This window comes from Anoplopoma fimbria, chromosome 17 (genome assembly GCF_027596085.1).
Source record: "Anoplopoma fimbria isolate UVic2021 breed Golden Eagle Sablefish chromosome 17, Afim_UVic_2022, whole genome shotgun sequence".
In the NCBI taxonomy this organism is placed as follows: Eukaryota; Metazoa; Chordata; class Actinopteri; order Perciformes; family Anoplopomatidae; genus Anoplopoma; species Anoplopoma fimbria.
In genome coordinates, this window is record NC_072465.1 from 20,679,051 (window position 1) to 20,701,513 (window position 22,463).

The 22,463-nt window shown below is 39.4% G+C and overlaps 1 protein-coding gene across 2 annotated transcripts; it reads right to left on the reverse strand.

The window, feature by feature from the left end:
• Positions 1–4,059: 4,059 nt before the first annotated feature.
• On the reverse strand, positions 4,060–18,029 carry st7l (suppression of tumorigenicity 7 like). 2 transcript variants are annotated; one of them, XM_054616186.1, is made up of 15 exons: positions 17,841–18,029; positions 17,322–17,404; positions 16,432–16,591; positions 16,293–16,347; positions 16,021–16,136; positions 15,714–15,792; positions 15,363–15,451; positions 14,850–14,950; positions 14,539–14,653; positions 14,334–14,406; positions 14,132–14,234; positions 8,234–8,384; positions 7,685–7,777; positions 7,402–7,541; positions 4,060–5,556 (listed from the first exon to the last, which is right to left on the reverse strand). In XM_054616186.1, the coding sequence occupies exons 1-15, from the start codon at positions 18,007–18,009 to the stop codon at positions 5,461–5,463; spliced, it is 1,623 nt and encodes a 540-aa protein (XP_054472161.1). In that variant the 5' UTR covers positions 18,010–18,029; the 3' UTR covers positions 4,060–5,460. The 2 variants fall into 2 exon arrangements, with proteins under 2 accessions (XP_054472161.1, XP_054472160.1); XM_054616185.1 differs by having other exon boundaries at positions 14,132–14,249.
• Between the last annotated feature and the right edge of the window lie 4,434 nt (positions 18,030–22,463).

The window sequence follows — 22,463 nt, forward strand, 5'->3', positions numbered from 1 at the left end:
CAGTGTTGTGTCAGTCTCATACCAAACATGTTTAATATTCTCCATAAACTTGTCCGACTTGTCCAAAACACTGTACTCCATCTAATCATATGATGAATATCTATGATGTACAGCAATATGGGAAATATGTTGATATGTTTACATTGGTAAAATTGTTGCTCTCTAGAAATTTGGGGAAAGTGTTGAAAATCTGTCCCAGAAGTTTCACTGTTTTTCTTGGAGGAGAGGAAGCCCCTCATGACCCTATCAGCAGTAATTAAAAGGCTTTATGTAGACATGAAATTGGACTTGACTATAGCTGCAGTAGTGTAGTGCATTTACTGTCCTTGCCAAGTGACATCATACTCATTTGTTACTGGGAGAATACAGCTATAAATCTCTCATACAGTATGTTTCTACAGCATTGACAAAGGAAAAGACTCCCACAAACTAAAGGCTACACAACGGGAATTATATTTCTACAGCAATACTCATGATTATTACATGTAAGGCCTCTAGCTGACGCTTATGTCCCCAGTGACATACAATTAAAAGAGCATATTGGGGTTCAGCGTCTTTCTCAAGCATACTTCAGAAGGTCACACAGCTATTGATGCGTATGTTAAATGATCAAAAATGCATAATCCCTAAATTCATACAGCCAACTCGATTTATCTTGTGAATACAGATTATGTGCAGAAGTGAAATGGACGCTGCTCCACTCCCTACAACAATACACCAAGTAAAGATCAGCACAGAAGAGGCTTGGGAGTGGCGATGTGTACTTCCCCTGAGAGCCACATTAGATACAGAGCCTGACACCATCTATTATGTGAAATCTATTTTTTATAGGCCGCAAAAAAAACCAGCTGCATTGTGGCCACTTTCCTGCTGGGCACCACAGACCATGATGGAATATACTATCTAATGAACTATAGTAAATCAACAAACAACACACATTACATTACATTACATTACAGTCATTTAGCAGACGCTTTTATCCAAAGCGACTTACAGGAAGTGTATTCAACATAGGTATTCAAGAGAACTACTAGTCACCAGAAGTCATAAGTGCATCTCCTTTCTTAAACAAGCATCTAAAGCATAAACCAGAGCAAAAGTATAGTGCAGAGGCAAATTACTACGAAAACAATAATTGCAACAGACTAATACGAATATAATAAGTGCTACAAACTACTACGAATAGGATAAGTGCAGTAAACGAATACGAATTCAATAAGTGCAGCGAACTGATACGAATGCAATAAGTGCTACGAGGAAGGCTGATGTGCAGCAGCAGATTAAGACAGGCTATGAATATAAACTGTGAAAATAATGAATTGCGTAGGCAGACAATGTCGTTTTATGAAATTTCATAATCAACAGAATAAAGTTAATTGATAAAACGTTATGTGGCAGATGCAGCAGGATATCTGTATTGATATGAAACACATTAGAGCAAGCTGTGTTGAGTTCACCATGAAGCCTATATTACAGAAAAACAATGTGTGCAAGGAGACAGTTATGTTTACCTTCCTAAAGCCAATAAACAACATAATGCTCTACTATAGACCTTGCAGGGAGAAAATAGAAAAACAAAAATTGCGAAAACAACAGAAAAAGGCCAAAGATGCCACAAAACCGTTCAACTCATCAACACTAAAATAATTCCAGCATTAAAAAAATCTCACAACTAAATAAAAGCCCTATAAATGAATGTGCCAAACATAACCCAGAATAAAAACACACTCTCGCTCATTAGCAAAATCTGCGTGAGATAATAAAATCTGACAATTAAAAGAATACCAAAATAAAATGGAATCAAATACCCAACAATAATATAAGATAAAAACAATATAATAAAACCAATAACACGTGGCCGATATGAACAAGTTTGATTTCACTCCATTTCTTCTTCTTCTTATTGTTTTCTAAGACACTTTTCTCAACATCTTGGACACACCAACACTGCTGAGTGTTGGAGATGTGTAACTTTGTATTTAAGTTTCAGTGTGTAAGATATGACTGACTGTTTGGGATAAAAAAAAGGCAGAGGGCAGCTTTCTCAGTGACTCATTGTAGTGTAATGTTGCCTCTTAGCTGGTTATTAACTCACTGGGTGGTCGTCATGGCATATAAAAAAAGACTTAACCCAACTTGATATGAAATACCTCATATTGTCATTACTTATAAGTTTATGAAACCACATTTCATTCATTTCATTTTGGTTTTATTGGAGGCAGATTTTACTTAAACTTGATGTTACCTTCAGGGACACTCTTGGCAAAGATCCCAGGCCACAAGATTTCATTAATTCATCGTGCTGGTGAGCAGTAGAACACAAAAACTCCCATTTGTCGGGTCAATTTTCAGGACTGAATCTTTTCAGTGGAGAATTTAAGTGTCTGTGTGTCTGTATGGGACATCATTTAGCACCTAGGTGGCTTTTCGACACAAGTATATGCTCCAAATAATCATTATAGTATTTTATATTTCTTATTAACCCTTCTAAATATGGCCATAAATGTTGTAAATGTCTCAAATATTTAATGATACAGGGCATGACAAGACGTCTATAAACTCTGTCTTCATTACATATTTGTTGTTGACATATTTACTCTTTATTTTATGTTTTCTTTCTTTTTTGCTGTTACCCTGACTTTGATGCACGCCCGAGGTCAGTGAACAACTCATGTTTCGACGTGCAGCATGAAACCGCTCTCTGGCACTGAGAGCAAACACTTGAGCAGCCGTCAACAATCCTCGCCAGAGATTTTCATTACCGCTCCTCGCCACTTGAGCGTGAGTGTATGGAGTATGATTATGGCACCAGTGGTTCGCTGAGAACATGCCACATAAAAGCATCCGCTGATGGTGGTGGAGTGGTGTAAGCATAATGATGGCTCTTGGCTTTATATAGTCCAAGAGCAGCAGCAGGGTGGCAGAGCGAGGAGTTTGTCCTTGAACTTGATACTTGAATACCTTGAACTCCATGTCAATACACAAGGGATTTTAAAATATGAAGGGAAATTTGCATCCACAATGAAAAAGTAAAGAGTTTAAATATGTCTCACACTTCATGTTGAAAATAGGTTGCATGGAGATTATCTGTTTATTACGTGTTTTAGATTTTATAAGACAAAAATTGGCTTACAGACGTTTTTCTTGTCTGAAATTGAAGTAATTAGCAACTACACACTCATTTAGAAAATACCAATTTTGCATTTTTAAAAAGTAAACCAAACAGCCCGAGCAACAAAACAAAAACAGAAGGAAATTGCAGAGAAAGAGACATTTATTGTGAGTTTTGCTTTCAAACTCATCCAAGGGTAGTTACACTTTTTCAAACATTCTCCTGTCTTCAGCATATACTCTTACATTTCCGTTGTACACTATTAAAATTTCACATTTCAAGTGTCACAAATTTTAACAGACAGATAACAGACCAGAGTGAGATGCAAAACAGAGTCTTTGTAGTTTAGAGCAAATAAGGGTTATTAAATTCATAATTCTCATAATTCTCACTTTTACACAACTATTTTTGCCATCGTTACTTGACCGCCGTATCTAATAATGTTAACCACGGGACAATTAACAATTCTGTAACACATTACATCTTTAATTTATCAAATTGAATCCATCAAAATTGAACAGAGTTGCCATTAAACTTGACATCAATATTGCAGGTGCAGAAAATGCCAAATTACACAATAGGTAATCCATTATCAAATTGTTTTAACTATTGTGATGTAATAAAAGGCACTTTATTATCACATGATTTATAAATGTAGAGTGAAGATTTGTCAGTATGATGTCACTTATAGTACATCCTAGGTCATGGGCTCTGTGTTGTTGTAATAATAATGTAATAACTATCAAGTAACATAACCTTAAGAAGTTTAAAATGTAATTGACCTGTTAATGTAATAAACAATTTGGGATGATGTTTCTTATCATTCTTATCATCCAAGACTAATTGGTGCAACAATTCATGTATTTTTTTCAATAAGCTTCAATCATTACATTTTTACATCGATAATAGGATTTTAAATCACATTTACAGGCTTTTCTTTTTTTTTTTTTTTTTTTTTTTTTTCACGATTTTGAACCAGGCACATATGTTTCTGACAGGTTATTACATTTAACTTTACAACAAGGTGATGCTGGTATCTTAAGTTTGATAAAACAGAGAGGAGTTAATCTTTTAATAAAGTCAGAACTAAACCAGATACAGAAGAATCAACTCATGTAGAATTTCTGGCAAAATGAACAGACGCAGTCAAAGGCAGAGCAAGTTATTTTCTTCATACAAAGGTAAAATAATAACTTACTTTGTAGAATTTGTCTGTGCGTGTCTGTTCATTTTGCCACCCATCGCCACATGTTTCTCTGAGGGGCTCGTCGATGTATTTAAGACTACTGTAATCTCAAGTATTACAGCAAACGTTACGTTGCTTCAGTTGAAACGTGTGCTTCTCTCATTTTTGTTTGGCATTTGAGAAGTTGACTAACACACCGACTCATAACATTCTGTATCACAATCAGCAGGAATGAGTGTGCGGAACTGTGACCAGTGATGATCCCATTTACATTTCGATGTTGCTGGGGCGACGGTTGCCCCAGTGATATAGTGCTGAGGTGTCATGCCACGGTAACAACTGTTGAACTGCAGAGGCGTTGTATACACTGCAGGCACTTCGAGGCTGTAAATCACGGCTCTGTTTTTTGGAGGCCTTACAAACGTTCAAATCTGAGCCGCTGGATGTCTGTGGTGCACTGAGGGATGACGTAGGACACACTGGTTCCCATCCCAAATATCCAATGGGATCTTTTGTCATATAGATAATTATAAAGCAGGGAGAAGAGAGGACTAGGGTCATATTGGTAAACATATTCTACAAGAGACATCCTTAATGTAAATACTGTTGTTTCTGTTTCCTGTTGTCAGTAACACACTGGTTAAAACCAACTCATCTGATTTGACAGTAGTTCGTATTTAAAACATGCCGTTTTAGCCTTTTTTTTTTAATTATTGTGATGGAACAGAGGAGTGCTTCTAACGAACTCCGAATTACATTTTTGCACCAAAAATCTACATCCAGGCTTTGTGGGATAATTTGCATAGGGGCTAACATGACCACAATCGAAAGTGTGGAATCGTTGCAGATTGTATTCACTAACTGTGCTCTTGGAAAAACTGAGGCGGCTGGAACAGTGTGGGAGGGCATCTCAAGAGTGGTTTTGCCGTGTTGATACAACCTCAGCCAACATAATCAGTAACAATGCAGCAAGTGGACAGTAATGCTGAAGACAGGAGAGCAAACACTTTTTGTCTGAGGGTTTGGAGTGGTATTGGTGTGTGTGTGTGTGTGTGTGTGTGTGTGTGTGTGTGTGTGTGTGTGTGTGTGTGTGTGTGTGTGTGTGTGTGTGTGTGTGTGTGTGTGTGTGTGTGTGTGTGCGTTATGTGTGTGTGAGATGGGGTCAGATTCGAGTCAGCTGGTGCCAAAAACTGGACGGCATGAAGCTTTCCATCTTGTCTGCGAAGAAACCCAGGGGTGCAAAGAGTGTGCTGAAGAACTGAAAGAGAAAGACAAAGAAAAGTAGAATGAGCCTTAAAACCCTCTTCCCATTTGTTCTCTAATAATGCTTAAGTATAACACGCTGATGATTTTCTTTAAAAATAAACATTTGTATTATATTTAATTTAGGAAAAATAAGAGAAATCACATCGACCTAAACACTGTGCTCTAGCTCATCCCTGGCAAACTGGCAGGCTAACGTGGATGGGGAAAATAGTTTCATTTAATAAGTTTAATTGAAACAAATCTTAAATCCACCGTAAAGTCTGATGTGTTTATAAGGACATACAATCGACCCCTTGTGTTCTTTCTGGAAACAAGACAGGTGTGATATTAAGAGTATTGATCTTGCTCAAAACAGAAAAAAGGATGTAGTTAAGACGCCGATCACGATATACAACGTGTATTTTAGTTGCAGCAATGCGGTCCAAGGCTGATTTATAAATGAAATCCAGAAACTTTTCCAGAGTACAGGGAAGACAGAAACAAAGCAGCAATACTTATAATATCATTTGTTTTTATTGTGTTTGAAAGCGTTGCTGACAGACAATTCAATTAACTGATCTGATTTAGGGATAAACTTTGTTATCTAACGATTGACTTATTAGGAGCATTAATGATTTTGTCTCTACCAAATCAGACAAATACTACTCATACTTAGAACCTAGAGGGAAAAGCTCAAACGATCATTTTCATGAATACCAGCAAGGAATATATATCTACCTAGATCTAATATTAGGTTCTAGGATACACAGTATATTAGGTATGTGTATAATAGAGCATTTCAAATGCACATGTTAGTGATTTAAGGTAGCTAGTGACAGTGAAATGTCCTCTAAAATATTACAATATGGTTTCTCCCTGAAACTACTTGAGGTGTGCTTGATACACTTGACACTTTAATAGCCTCATAAGTGGATGTATCAGCCTGGCCAGACAAGTGCAAATCAAGTACGCCTCTAATCCCATTTAATATATGAAACATAATCAACTGCTACGCTATATATGTCTTGTGTCCATAAATAAAGGAAAAGGCAGACTTCCACCACCACCACCACCACCACCACTGTCTTGGATCTTCTGTTCAAGAGCAGCAGATTCAGAGAAATCTGTTTTTCCTCAGAAGGCAGTGAGGACCTCTGTGTTCCTCTCTCGCTGGTTTTCACGCACTCCATCTGAACATTACGCAAACCAGGCTCGCCGGGGGCTGCTGTAAAAATCCTATCTGCCCTCAATCTTTCCCATAACAAAAGGACGAGCACTAGATGTTCTCTGCGGCCTTGTTTTTACTACATGTCTATGTAAAGGCAGGCCCTAATAAACAGCGTGACCATAAACAAAGGATTCGCCAAAGTCAGGAGTTTGCCAAACTAGCTAAAAACAGATAACACAACACTTCTATAATAAATAAACAGTGAAAGGAAGTGGTGCACAAATTCAACTTTTCTTTTTTTTTTAAGGCTGTAAGCTGCACTTTTATCTTGGAAATGGGCGATAAGCTTCCATTATCCAAACGTGGTCACTGATAGCTTAAGCTGGGCTACAGCTTGTTTTGGCGGGAAACGCACACTTTATTGGCCTACGACTCCCATGAGCCTCCAGTGTTACTGACAGTGATGGAAGGCAGCAACTACCACAGGGGTTTAAAAGATTCAGGTTACAAACAACATGCATTTAAAACACAGACCCAATCAGAGGTTAACCGAAGATGTAAGCGGTCGGCCAACTAACACACAAGTTAATCTTGTGTAATGATAAAATAGTGGACTATCTGAATCAGAATCTATAAATTGTTCTTTAGAAACTTTAAGGTGAAACTGCAATGTGTAGCTGAAGTACTTACTGCTTTGGCAAAGACACCCATGAGCTCAGGGAACTGATGTGTGAGCATGGCCAGCATGGCAGTGAAGGAGCAAAGGCCTGCTGTGAAGAGGATGAAGAAGGGAAGCTCTTTCTTTGGGTACACAGACACCTCGTGGAACGCTGGACGGAACAAGTGAGCAGGACGAAGTAAAAAAAATTAAGCATTTTGAATAGACGTGGGTGTTTAAATAGTGAGAGGATGACTGATTACACTATCAAATTGCGAGCACATGAATGGACTGCATGTAGGCTGATGTACTCACAGGGCAGCAGTTCTCTATCTGCTGTTTCTGTGCATCCTGGGTAAGGGTAAAACAGATGACCCTTCTCCAGAGGGTAGGGAATTATCCGGAAGGCTGTTAAAGCGGGGAAACGGCACAAGGAAAATTACTTAAACAGCTGACATTATTTCCAGTAAATTGCTAGACTTGAAAATATTACACAGAGTGACTAAAATACTAACATCCTAATGAATAATAATAATAACATTCTTCCTGTGCTGCGTTTGAGGAATGATTTCGGTCCTCTCATGCTGTTCACGCATGACTCAGAACATAACAATTCAACAATGACGAGCAGAAGGAGACACTTTGGGTGTCTGATGCCTCAACGCTATTGAAATACTGTTTAATTGGGACTTCTGAAAATACGTAGAATGGGGTGCAGTAACTCAATTGAACCAAAGAAAAAAGTATGATCTTTAAAATTGAAATGAAATCAATTTATTATATACATTAAATAAAACAAACAAAAATAAACACATAATATGCAAAGCAGTGGTATTTGATAGAAGTAGTAAAAGTGCCACATACTGCCCTCCCAGGTGCAGTGTAGTAGGTTTAAGGCTCCCTCTGCCCTCTTCCAGTGCTGCAGGTGGAAGAAAGCATATGCCACTGCCTCGCTGTCACCCCTCTTCAAGATGTGCTCTGGAGGGAGGATCAGGCTCTTCATCTCTAATAAGTACTACAGACAGGAAGAGGAAAAAATACAAGTATTCTGGTTAGTATACACTGCAGTACCTTCATGCTTTGTGGCTCCTGAATCGCAGAGAAGTCTTGTCTAGGTGCAATTTATACTGCCGTCAAAAACTGTGATAATGTTCAGTGTGTGTTTTCCCAGCAGTCAGCTTCAGTGGATTCAAATACTATTTGGTGTGAATTTCTTTTATTTGGTTCAGTTTAGTTCTCTTTGAAGATGTAAAATTGGCCACAGTTTGCATTCGTTTTGAGACTTTTGTTGTTATTCTATTCTTTTATCACATAAATGCCCAATGCTGCCCAAAAGAAAAAAGGATATTAAACAAAGAGACAAAGAGGCAACTAAAATGTTCTGTTACATTATTTGTTCTGGGTGTGAGGTAGTCAACTGTTAACGTTAATTCTTGCCCCCATGTGGTCAAAATCTAATTAACGCAGCTTTAACGGTTTCATTCACATCTTCTCCTTGTTTCTCAGTCAGTTCTTCACTTATTCTATTCTATTGGGCAATTCCCTTCTGGCCAACTCCCCGCCGACTGAAAGCATTATTTTCTACATGTGAGGTATTTGTTGACAGCCTTATTTTGCAATTCTTCTAGACGGGAGGGAAAAACACTTTCCAATGTTATTGTTACAGTACAGTACATTCATTCCATGAATGTGTAACACCCCCCCCCCCCCGCTCACCCCTCCTCTCTCTCCCTACTGTGTAAGTTTGTCCCAGCGAGTCAGTCGGTTCACTGTGCTGACGTCCCAGAGTTACAACCTATAGAACAGGTATGCTCTCGGAAGTAACAGGAAACAAGAATCGAGAAAGAACAACACCAACATGGTGTGTGCTGCTTTTCTGTTATATATATATATATATATATATATATATATATATTTCAAATGAAGGCCTAGCTCTGTCAATAGATAGGTCATTAATAGGTGCACGCTGACTTTGATGACATCCCGCTCTATCTACTTTATGTCTGTGGTGCCCAGCGTGGCAGGGGTCTGTGTTAAACAAAACCCATCTGCGGGGCCCCCTGGGGCTGGATTCCCAGGCGGCCAGCTTCACAGCGCTCTGGATCTCAGACTGACACTTTGGGAAGGTTACCCCACAGCTAATCCTGTCTAATCCCCTCCATGGTCACAGGCTCAGCCAGCCATCCATCCATCTATCTACCCAGCCGGCCAGACCATGCTGCTTCACTCATTTCACCCCTGCCTTACCCTCTTTCTCCACTCTCACCCTCATGATCACAGCCTGCCCGGGCTCCTCCACCTGGCTCATCCCCGTCCTCCTCCGGCAACTTTTTCACGCTCCTTCAGCTTGTAAGATATGAGCCTGCGTCCCATCGTGTCCCCTGGTTCTGGATCTGTCTTTGTCAATGTCAGCCATGTCACTGTCATCACTCTCTACCTCATTGCTGAACTGTAGCCAATATTCATCAAATATTTCTGTATATTGTGTTCTATGCAGACAGTTAGCCAGGCTCACCTCACCGCTCTGATGTCTGCTCCTCACTCGCCACCTCCTGACTCGGACTAAAAGCTCAATCAACCACCCAACAGGTGTGAACAGCTCTCCTCACTTTTCATTCAACCGTTCCTGCAGACCGTCATGTCCTCTATCCTCTTCTCTCTCTCTCTCTAACATCCTCCGTGGCCGCTACAGCGATCGGCAGCTACAGACAACCAGAAGCTGCTCGTTTGACCCTCTCACTTATCCTGTCTGACTTACTTAAAATCGGCACTCTCTTCTCCAGCCGGGACATTTGACTGTCCGCCTTCATCCTCCTCACCATTTCGGTCTCCTTTCTTCTGAGCACAAACCTTTCAGCGTCCTCTACTCCCACCCACCCCCGGCATCGGTGTCGAGGCAGCCAGCCAGCCAGCCAGCCAGCCAGCCAGCCAGCCAGCCAGCCAGCCAGCGCAAGAGAACACCTACCACTTCTCTGTTGCAGAGACCGCCAACTGATAAAATAACATGCATTCATTTTATGCTCACACTTAAGGACGATTAGGAAGGTGATCTTAATTTGGGGCTCAATCTTGAATCTCAGATTTGATTATTTTGACAATCTGATAGCGAGCCAATTTTGTTATTTTGGGCCATCTGGGATATTTTACAGTTTTATACATTTCACTACCTCCATATTATTCTGTTGCTGATCATGAATGACCAGTATATGGCCCCCGTGCAGATCTGGGTCCTCTGTGGTTTAAGATTAACCATTTAGAGAGGCTGGCTGCTCAGCTGTCCTTCCTTGCATGCCTCGGCATTAGACCTGGTGACACCTCAGTCCTCTGTGCCGGCCGACCGCACCGCCCAACCCCCCCCTCCTCTCGTTCCTCGGTCCGCTTCTCCACTCCCTGTCGCCTCTTTGATGAAGGGATTGAGTTTCATGTGTTCTCCTTTTATCCCTGGGCAGTCATAAGCCCAGAGCATAACTCATAAGCTGCCTTCTGATTCTAATCTGCGGCACTCTGCTTCTCACAATGGGACACACAGGCAACAATGACATCAGCCTTGTAGTTGCTCTATAAGGGTCAGACAAACATGCGCGTGTACAGTGAAAGAACCAAAAAAAACAAAAAAAACAGGTGTTGTAGATTAAGAATTTCATAGTCAGTAAAAACAGCTACCAGCTACTCCAACCTCTACTGAGGACAGTGGCGGATAACAAACAGCATTCATTCTAAAGTAGACCTGGATGAGGCAATTCCTTAAGACTCCATTTACCTCGTCTGAATCAAACCTCATCCATCTTCATTTAGAACAACCCGCGGCTGCCGCTCTGGCTCAAATTACAAACCAAAAAGCCAATTTCAGAGGTAAACTAGGCAAAGGTCTGCATTTCTGAGTCTTGATGGGCCATCTATGAGAAACATGTCAACCAGAATGGGGTGGGATGAGAAACCGCCTTCCAAAGTGGAGTAAACTAGCAAGGTAGATGGGACCCGGTCACCCAGACCGCCACAAAATGAACGTGTATGGACCAAAGTGGTGCTAAATGTAAATGTACAACAGATTCAGATAGCAGGAACACTTGATCAGCTGTCCATGCAGCCAGCAAATTGTCAAGAGTCTTAACCACTGGCTGGTAGACAGGCTGATTGGAATGGACAGACAGATGGAGAATAGGGTGGCGGTGGAGGAGGACAAATAGAGAGCGACAAGAAGATGAGGAGAGGAGGAAAATAGAAGGGAGGGGGAGGTAAATAGGGGCAAGATGGAGAGGTTGTGGGGGAGAAGGGTCGTGCATGAAAGGAGTGCGGTTTGTACTGAAACAGACTTCATGTGTGGGTTTAGTGTGGCTTTTTGAGCAGTTTGAATGAACTCATGTGATATTCATATATAATCTCCTCGGCATGCTTGATAACACACCCACACACTGAATGCTTGACCTAACATTGTCCCTTCATTACTCCACGCTTTTTTCCCCAAAATGTACTTGAATCAGTGCAACACTGGTATCTCCTTTTGCCTTTCTATAGCAAAACAAACACACACAGACTTTGTTATTTATTCACCTTTGATGCAACTCCTGCCACCTTACACTGGTATATATATATATATCAGTATATTATTAATATCATAATGTTTTATAGCAAAATCCATAACATATTAGAAACCATATCGTAATGACTTATAAGGTCAAATATCATCATTTCCGGTCACTCACTGAATTCTAATATATATATCCATAGTCATTATAAAATGATTATAATGCATTATAAAAAATATTATGATGAATTACAACTGTGGGAATTACACTACATTTTGATCCTTGCAAAAGTGAGTGACCGGCATTATTAAGTATAATAAAACTTGACCTTATAAGTAATTATAAAATGCTTTCTAATCTGTTATAATTGTTGTTATGAAGCATTGTGAATATTCATGAGTGCTTATAAATATAATTATACACTGCTATAAGCTGATTATAACGCATTACAAGTATTTTATAATGCATTATAGACATGGGCGTCATTGAAAGTGTTACCTTTACTTCTCATTTACGAGGAAAATACATTTCTTAGAAAAGTCACTTTAGAAATGAAGCAGTGTAGGATTCATCAATTTTTTTTTTTTAATTGTACAATACTTAAGAGACTAATGGATTGATCATAGATGAAAGTATTTATTAGTTGAGGCCCTACATGTACATGATGGTGTTGTTTTCTTGGATGAAGACTTTCTTAAGTAAGTCCAACTCCACACAAGAGTACAGTATTAGGCACCAGGGAACTTTTTGGATAAAGCCCTTTACAGATCCTCCTTAATAGAAGGCCAGCCCTTGTCAAAAAAGACCACAGTCACAGGTGTGCTCATCATGCAAGACAACACAAAGCAACAACCCCCCCTCCCCCTCCTTCCCCACTGTTACATTTTCACATCCAGCGAAGTCAAAAAACGTAACACAACTCTGTTATGAGTCCTCAGCAAGCACCAGATGCCCGTCAAATGCTGAAAGATGAGCCTACCAATAACCTTCTGTGAAAGGTGTGTTACGAAATGTCCTAAAGTTGACAGTGGTGGCCAACATCAGACTCTCTGTTTGGCTCAAACAGGGGATGAGGGAACATGAGAGGATAAGAAACAGGATGAGGGTACGTGATGAGAGGAGAGAGGATGGCCGCCTCTGGGCACGGTCGGGAGGGAGCGGTCGGAAAGACGGTGAAAATGAGGGCCCTCACTTTAAAATCAAAGGCTGGATCAAAGTGCTGGCTGACACCCCTGGTCCAACGCCCCCTCACACACACACACACACACACACACACACACGCACACACGCACACACGCACACACACAGACACAGTGATTCTCTTTCTGTCTCTCAGTCCGTTGAGATGAAACAACACCACACTACAAAGGCTAATCTGAGACAAACCTCTGCTGCAACTAGTTGTGTATGACTCTGTGTGTGCATGTGTGACATCTAATCCTGTGGGAACTGATGGGAAAGGCCAGAAAGATATCCAGTTGTATTCCCATGTTCTCCCTAGATCAGTTGTATGGAGAGCTTATCTGCACTGTGACCAATCTGTTATAAGTTTACTGTTTTTCTTGGCACACAAATGTGAAATTTAAACTACACTACCAGTGAAAACACATAATGCATGTTTGATTAAAAAAAATACACATTCCTCTTGTTACAGTAGTTGATGATTAGGGCCAATGTATCCTTTGAATACATAAGTATATATTGTCCAACTTAATTGTATTGAATTGTTTAATACTGAATACAATAATCACCCAAATTATTGAAATAGAGACATAGTAGACAAATATCGTTAAAGCTCTAAGGTCTTAAGCTGACACGTCAGGTGTGATAAAAATGAGTTAAGAGCCAAGTATCAAGACTTACACTGACACCTGCTGTTGAGACAGTTTATAGCATGTCTGGATGGAAGCATCCTGCTCTATTTGTAAGTCACACCACCTGTTACTGCTGACATAACTCACCTATGATTGTCTGACTGATTGTTTACCTGTCTGCCTGTTTGTTCTACTTGTGACTTTGAAGCATGGCCGGCATGTGGAACCTGTGTGTTCAGACTAAATATAGAAATAACGACATCTACCCAAACCACTTGCAGCACAGCAGCTGCATGGCTGGAAATACACTTTAACGCATACATTTTACTGAGAGTGTGGAAATAAAAACGGTAAACATGCAGCCCAAACAGAGACTTAATTCAAAAATAAGTTTTAGTAATTGTGAAAAAGTAATAACTGACCTTTGGCACGTGTGGATTGAACTCAACAGCTCTGTGTATGGCCTCCACAGCGTTCATCTCTGCTGTGCTTAGACCTCGCCGTGACGCGGCCTCTGGAGAGAACCTGAGACAAACAAACCTTGTTTAAGAGATACTTATGTTGAATTGTATGCAAGGCTCAAAAGATATTTAAAACTTTATGAACCAATATGGGAACACATACTTATCTGATACAGCCCGTGCTTTCAACAGTGCAGATGTGTAGCATATAGTGGCTGATTTTGGCAAGCTGATGTCTATAATGGAAGAACAAATCGGGGTCAGGTGTCGTACATTTTCAAGACCGAATCATTGACACTGAGCTCAGTTCTGTCCAAAGTCAATATTATGACGTTAAAAAACGACATTTTTATTGCGTTCAGTGTTACCATCATATTTGGCGAGGACTGCTTGGACATCAGCATATGCCTGAAGCTCTAGAAGTGCCTCCAAGAGGTTTTCATGTATATTTAACATTCCCAAAAGTGGGAACTCCTTCATTAACTGTAAAGAGAAAAAAAACCCATAAATGAACAATACAATTTGTTAGTAGCACTACTGTACTGCAGTTGTTTTAAATACAGTACATATGTTGCCTCTGTTACTCAGTTGCATGTGAAGTTCCACAATTTGCACTCTATAGCAGTCTGCATTTTGAGTTGCTTCTCTGAAAAGAGTCAAGATTTCGAAAGAAACTCACATCTCTCATCATTTTCACCGCTTCTTTAATCCGGCCCAGTTTGCGTGCACACATTGCCAGTCTGCGTTTAATATACACCAGTAAGTTGATATCTTTTCCAGCTGTGGATGGCAAAGAGAAAATATGAGACATTTAATGCACAAAACGCTTAACAATCCACACTCATTTTAAACTCGAAAAAACATGGATTGAGTTTTATCATTATGTATGACACAACTTCAAACTCGTGCAGAGGAAAAGCTTTGATGTATGGATGGAATAAGATAATCCTTTATTAGTCCCGCAGCGGGGGAATTTACATACACTTGGAATTACATCCTCAATGACAGGTAGGCGTGAACAGATGTGGACTAATCTATTTATAACACAATAAGTGGAGTTGCTCAATAAGCATTTTGGAGTGCTGCACAGCACAGGGTGTGGCAGTACTCAACTAGTTACCTATCTTCCCGCTACTGTGCCTCATTGTTCAGTCATTGTGAGTACTTTATGCAAATTCAAATCCATTCTTACCAATACTTAGTGCTTTTTTGAAGAGACGCTCAGCTTCTGTGATGGTTGTGGCTTCTTCTTCTGCTAAAAGCACATAGGCTGCAGCACATCTGCACACAAACGTAATGTTTTCATGCGCATGAAAAACTTCAATCAAGGCAATAATTTGAGTATGAAAGCGCCCATAAAAAGGCCATAATATGACTAAATGAATGTATATGTGCTCGTAACCGAAGCAAGCACAATCACAGAAACTTTCTTTGAGTATTCCCATTTCTACTGCCTCGCAACAGTTTTAGAAGTTAACAGTATTAAGTTTATAGATACAGTATTGAAGGAGAAAATATGTAACTGTGTAAGAGCAGGACTCACTCGTGGTTCATTTCTATGGCCTGGTAAGCTGCTCTGATCCTGGCTTGAGGATTTCTCTCCCTCCAGGCTTTCTGCATCACTGTTGAGACATGATTTGACATGACTTATTACAGATGTGACCTTAGAACATATTTAATCGCAGGCATCAAAGTCAAATCCAACACAACAAGAAACAAAAAGCAGTAAAAAATGTAAACGCTAGCGGTCGCTTTTGCTTGTATGGTCGAAACCACAAAGAAATACCACATCTTCGTTTTTTATTTACAAAACTGAGGATTTTTTTTATCTGTATTTGATTAAAACGTACCAGCATCTTCTGGTCTTAACTGTGGAGTGTCTCCTGTGAAGAAGGTCTGATGGTCTTGAGCAGACAGGTTCATATCATAGTATGTTAAGGGTTCCTTCCCTGTTACCCAGGTGTATCTGGAGGGTAAAATAGAAACAGTTTTGCTACAGTTTTATGTTCCACAATGAATCAAATTAAATTAAACCAAATCCCTTTGCACCAAACTCACAAAGTATTTCTGAATAGTTTATGAAACATCCATTTTAATTACTAAATATCTGAGTCACACATACCTGTTGTATTCTGCTCCTCTGAACAGATTCAAAGGGTTCCTCCAGACCTTACACTCTACCGAGGGGAAGATATTGTTATTGGTGCTGGTGATGTTATGAGTAGTATTACTGTTACAGTTTGTATTATATACATATCTACCTGAAACACTGGGCCTAGGCTCTGCCTCTCCATTAACCGACGCAAACAGACCAGTCGTGGAGCTGCTCTCCACTCCGCCCAGAAGAGGACGCAGGTGGCTCACTGACACTTGTTCAATGAACGAAGTCCCATATTTACGAAAATACCACCACTCAAATATCTGGGGGGGGAGAAAACACACGGTGACAACATGCTTTACAAAAAGTATATGATTAGATAAAAAGATGGCAATTGCTATCATATCACTTGACCAGTGGTTCCTTTTTCTCGAATGCTAAAAATCGATTTAACTTGTGCAACTTAAACTCTGTCCAAACTGCCATAAAACACAGAACACACAAAACTCTGTCGCTATAATCCCAATGAACTTGAGATCAAGATAGGCTGATGTTGTTCGAAAAGCGCACTTTCTTTTGGGGGGAGGGGGGGGGTCACAAATCTGTCCATCTTGTACATTACATGGCATTTTTCCTTCACTTTGCATAACTCTTGCTAAACTGAATCAACACAATACTGCCCACATGAGAGCACTCGTGTTTTGTTTATTGCTCCAAAATATTTCTAATTAATTCAACTTTTTATCTGCTTCATAACATCATTTTGTCTTCCTTTCAATGGCTTTGCACCCTCCAGTTTAGGAACCGCTGTAATGGGTTTTTACTAGAATTAATTTTCATTACAGCTTTGCATTTAATAGTGGCACTTCTCTAAAACGAGGCTTCCACCCACACGTGTCTAATCGTGGTTTTCCAAATATGAATTAGAATTTTAGGACGAGATTATTGCAAATTGTGCCTACTAAGAGGCCTAAAAGCAAATATAATTTTGCAAAGGAGTGACTATATATCATGCATAAGACGGTGTGTGACATAACTCAAAGGATAACTCACAAGGATGAGTCCAGAGATGAGAGAAGAGGTTCCAGTGAGAGCCACATAGAACTTGGGGGTCAGTGTATTCAGAAACACTGAGGCTGAAAGAAGAAGAGGAGGAGGAGGAGGAAGAGGAGGAGGAGAGACAGTCAGCATAGTGTCATGATGCAACCACAACTGAGAGAAGTTAGTAGCATGCACTAAAATGCATGCAAGTGCCAACAGAATAAAAACAAACACTGGAAGTGGGTGTACTGTTTAGACAATAGACCCACTATTAGAGCCTGCTTGGTATTACCACAATAAAATACTGCATAATGAGCACACACAGTCTGCAGACAGAAAACAATATTACAAAAAAAGCAGGCAATAGATATGTAAAAACTTGATTTAAATAAAATAAAAAAAAAGTCTCCACTATCTGATCTTCAATGAGCGCGACACCGAACTGTCAGAACCACGGGCTCGCGCATTCTGTCTGCTAAAGCCAGGTAGCCGAATGCTAACAATAGCTAGCTAGCCGCTGCATTAATTCACCCGAGGTAAGAGACTCCTGCAGTTTCAGCGGGCTCCACAGCACGTAGATCATGATGAGGACCATGCCGAACCAGATGAAGCACACGTAGGTCCATGACCAGGAGAGCCAGGACTTTAATTTCTCTGTAAATCCGAGAGATTGGGGATTACTGCCAGCGGTGTCCTCCATGTTTCTCCGGATGCCTGTAAACAGAGGGGTCACGTGATCGCGGAGGAAGACGACTTCTATTTTGAAAATCTCCGCAAAGATCCGTTTCCGGGGGACAAGAGGAGAAATATATGATTATGATATATGATTTTTTTTTTTTTTTTTTTTTTTTTTTTTTACTCATCATTCAAAAATAAATAATTGGTTTCATACAAATGTGTTGAAGTTGAGTTTTACATTTATTAAAGCTTATGTCTGGCTTTAGAGACTGACCCCCCAAAATAGACATCAGCTGCAAAAGGGCCCATTCTAAAATATGTAATGCACTGTACTTGAGTGAGTAAGACTTTAAGTATATCTATTTTGTGCTACTTAAATAAAAATACTGTACACTCATTTTCACTTGACTCAATTGGTCACTGACATCACTGGTGATTATGATTATTTGAATTTAAAAAAAACAAACCAAAATCTTGAAACTCAGATGTATTTATAAATTAAATTACCCAACAGAATAAGGTGGTATGTAATTAGCTCCACCTCTAACAGCCATACCAATAAAGTGCTTTTTAGATTTAGAAAAGGGGCCATTGTGGATTACGAGTACTTTCACTTCTGATCTCCTAAATATATTTTGCTGCTACTTTTAATTGTCAAAAATGTTGGGAGCAGAAGTTACATATTGTTATTGCTTTGCTTGGAAATAGGAGTGCAGTTCACACCTATATCAGGAAAAAATATTTTGCCTCTTACCAGGAATTATATGTAGAAACCTAGCAATTTTTTTTTTTGTGTAAGTTGCCTATGTTTTGGAAATATGTCTGCCTTCTCTCCAATATATAAGAACTAAATATTGCTTGGTTTGTGGTGGAAGAGTTTTTGTATTTTTTTGGTGCTTTGAGCACGACAAGCCCATGTATATCCATTTTGATTAGTGAGTAATAGTAAGGAGTACTTCTTCCACCATCATTTTAATATTAGGGCTTCAGGCAACAATTATTCATTATTATTCTGTTCAAAATGGCCAAATCCTCAAATATTTAGAAGCTGGATCCGAAGATGTTTGGCATCTTTGTTTAATAAGTGATCAACTACTAATTAACTGATTATACAACATGATGGTGATTTAGTTTCTGGTGATCAAGTAATCAATTCATTATATCAGAATTAGGCCTAGTGATGGAAACCCTCCACAAGCTCATTTGAGCCTGTGCTACTATTCAGGACCAGTAGGTGGGGCTATTACAACATTAATACATTCACTTCTGATGCCATCTACTGAATGCAGGTGGAGACAACGTTCAGTTTTGTCTACTTCTCCGTAGTCTCTGAATTCATTACATTGTCTTAGAAATTCATGTTCTCAGCCATGTAAGTACTTTCATTTTAAGCTCACAGTTTCATAACCAAACTGATTGTGCTGGCCTTATCTAAAGATCCATATGCAATGGCCTCGTTCAAACTGCCAAATCATTGTACATTCAGAGTAGGCTACTCTTTATTCCTATGATTTACATAACCATAGATGTACTTTGTCAAAAAGAAAAAATCAAATAAACAACAGTAATATTGTTGCTAAAAGGTAGAAGTATATTTTTGGATGTATACCACCCGCAGCACTTCTCACCTTGTGCGATTGACTCACATCCCCACAGTGCAGGAATAAATGTGATTTGTTGGAGTGCATTTTAGTTGGAGGTTACAGCCACTGAATGACAGAGAGCCAGATTTGGTCCTGCTCACACATGCCCTTGGGTGTTTTCTGCCTGATGCTGATGGACAAGCACACGCGGGGTTAAAGGCCTGTCATATAAATCAGGTACAATCACTTTAGAGGTGAAAACATGCATGATGCCACTGACAGGGAGGAAGAGTGGAGAAAAGAAAGGAAGATTAAAAGAGGAACAACTGAGGTCTGTAGAAGTTCAGGGGGTGTATAGCACGACCTGAATGTCTGAATGTATTCTGAAATGATTTTTCCAAATGACCTCTGCTCAGTGACTCATTCTCTGATAAAACATACATGTAGCTTCCTGGAATATACTGGGTAAACAGTGTTATCTTTTCTTGCATTTGCACTGCACCACTATTATCAGTTACATCTCAGCAACAGTCAAATAGGACTTAGATGAATGCAAGGACATTCGCAGAATTTCTGTATCCATTGTAATCACACATTAAAATTTCTATTCAGCACATGGGGTAAAAGTCAACTTTTAACTACATTTATTAAGTAGTGTAGGCGTTAACTAAATTGCAAATATAAAACAAAAGATTTATATAAAATTTGCAAGCAATGGACAGTAAGTGTGACCTGACCTGGACACAATTGATCAGCCAGTGTCCAGCCAGGCAGAAGCAATATCTTTCATCATTCTGCAGTCACCTGTATACTTAAGGTTCATTTGCAATTTCACGTCTCGCATCCATCCAGCCATTCTGGACTTCGTGTTCTGTTTATGTAGTTTCTTTCTTTTCTCTCCCCAAAGCTTTTAAGAGTCCTCTAATCATACATAATTAATCAGGGTTTTCACTTAAATGCACTGCATTTCTTACTCTCATTATTACTTAAGAGGCTGCTCTTTAAGGCTCGAAAATACCCGGCTCTCTGTTGATCATATTGTTCACAAAGCCAGCTGTTACAACAAATGAGGATGTATAAGATTAAAAATATACAAAACATTCATCAATATTTCATAATTTCAGGCTTGAAGTAATGATATAATTTAATTTCTTCACATAAACATTCAAATTAATTCTGTTTGATGTAAGTGAAACATTTTAGTACAACCTGAGCAGAAATGTAGATGTTATGCAAATTTAATTCGTAATAAAGCACTATAGTGCATATGTACACACTATGTGACTGGTCGTTTGTCAGCTCTGTATTTGGTGGTCCCTTCTGATGGAAAACTTATGAAACTGGTTCTTGTCTCCCACACTGCTTTCTCTTCGTGAGTTTATATTACTTGTCTCAACGAGGGGACTCTCCCCCCAAGAATCATTTCTCTCAAAACACTTCATTTCAGAAAATGTGTGTTATTTTTCTGCATCAAGAGACGTGCCGTTTGACCACATCTGAAAGCAATGGTGCCGCAGAAAAATGACTTCCTCCATGACAGGCCCAGAGACCATAGAGCAACATTTCAACCTTGTACTCTGTAAATCTGTGAGGACGAGTGGACACGCTCTGCTGCTGTTTCATAACTACAATAATGACTAATTTACACCACATTATGCTCCTGCAATGAAGATACCCATCACTTAAACAGCAGTGAGGGAGATGCATATCATGCACACTTTACATGCCCCTACATCATGACTGCAAAGTCCTAATTTTTTATAGAGACGGAAATAAAGCTTCTGATACATCAAATAAATAGCCTTGAATGTCAAATAAACCTAAAACCTAAAACAGAATCATCCTCGTTATCAGTGCAAACACTAGTGACATGGGAATGACAACGCAAAACATGGAATAACAGCTTTATAGTGCAGCGAGCAGCCTCTCATCCGGTGTGTATGCTAGCTCTTTCATCGTATACAACTCCGGCCAACTGTAAGTATAAATGGAAGAGGCAGAGATGAATAATACATATGAATTACCCTCATGCAGCCCGGTCATTTTTCCAACCCCCCTCTGCTGCAAGAAAACATCCTTTCTAGAAACAATAAACTAAAAGGCGAGGTGCATAAAAACCACAGGTATTGTAAGCGGACACCAGTGCGTCAATAGTTGCAGGAGCTTCAAAGGTGTTACAGTATTTTCAGAAAGGTGTTAAATGGTGTGTAACTGCAAAACAAGAGCAATGCAAGTCTTTGTGCACTTAAAATTACAGCTACAAATCATCTGCCTTTACAATGTTAATAAGGCTTCTTGTTTAACTGTGAGAGGACGTCTGACGTTATTGCCCGGTCGAGGTACTGTGTTCCTTTTCTTACTGTTCTTTCCCAGTATGACATTTATTTTGCATGGTGGCTGTTACATCATAACCCTAATATAAACAAAAGAATAACCCAAACAGCAATACACAAATCAAATGATAACCACAAATAAGCTCTTGAGTCACCTTCTCACTGTGTTAATAGCGAAACATTTAAATGAAAAACAGCGGCATGGTGAATTACTTTACAGTAAGTTAAATCTGTCCTATTTACCTTTTATTATGTGTTGTCATATTCATACTGTGACTATTGAGGTCAAGTCACCCAAACAAGTCTCAGCTATAGGCATAAAAGAATAACAAGACTAAGAATCTACAGCAGTGTGCGAAATATTTGCTTGCATTTAATGCGGAAAATCCTGTTTTAAACATACTATTCATATCCTTGAATTCATGTTTTGTAATTTGAGAAATTAAAACTGATTCACATTGATAAGCTATTTTACTGACAATTGCAAGTGACAGGTACATTTTTCATCCACACACTTAGATCAATGCAGACTACACTTTACTTGAGCTTTCGGTTTAAAG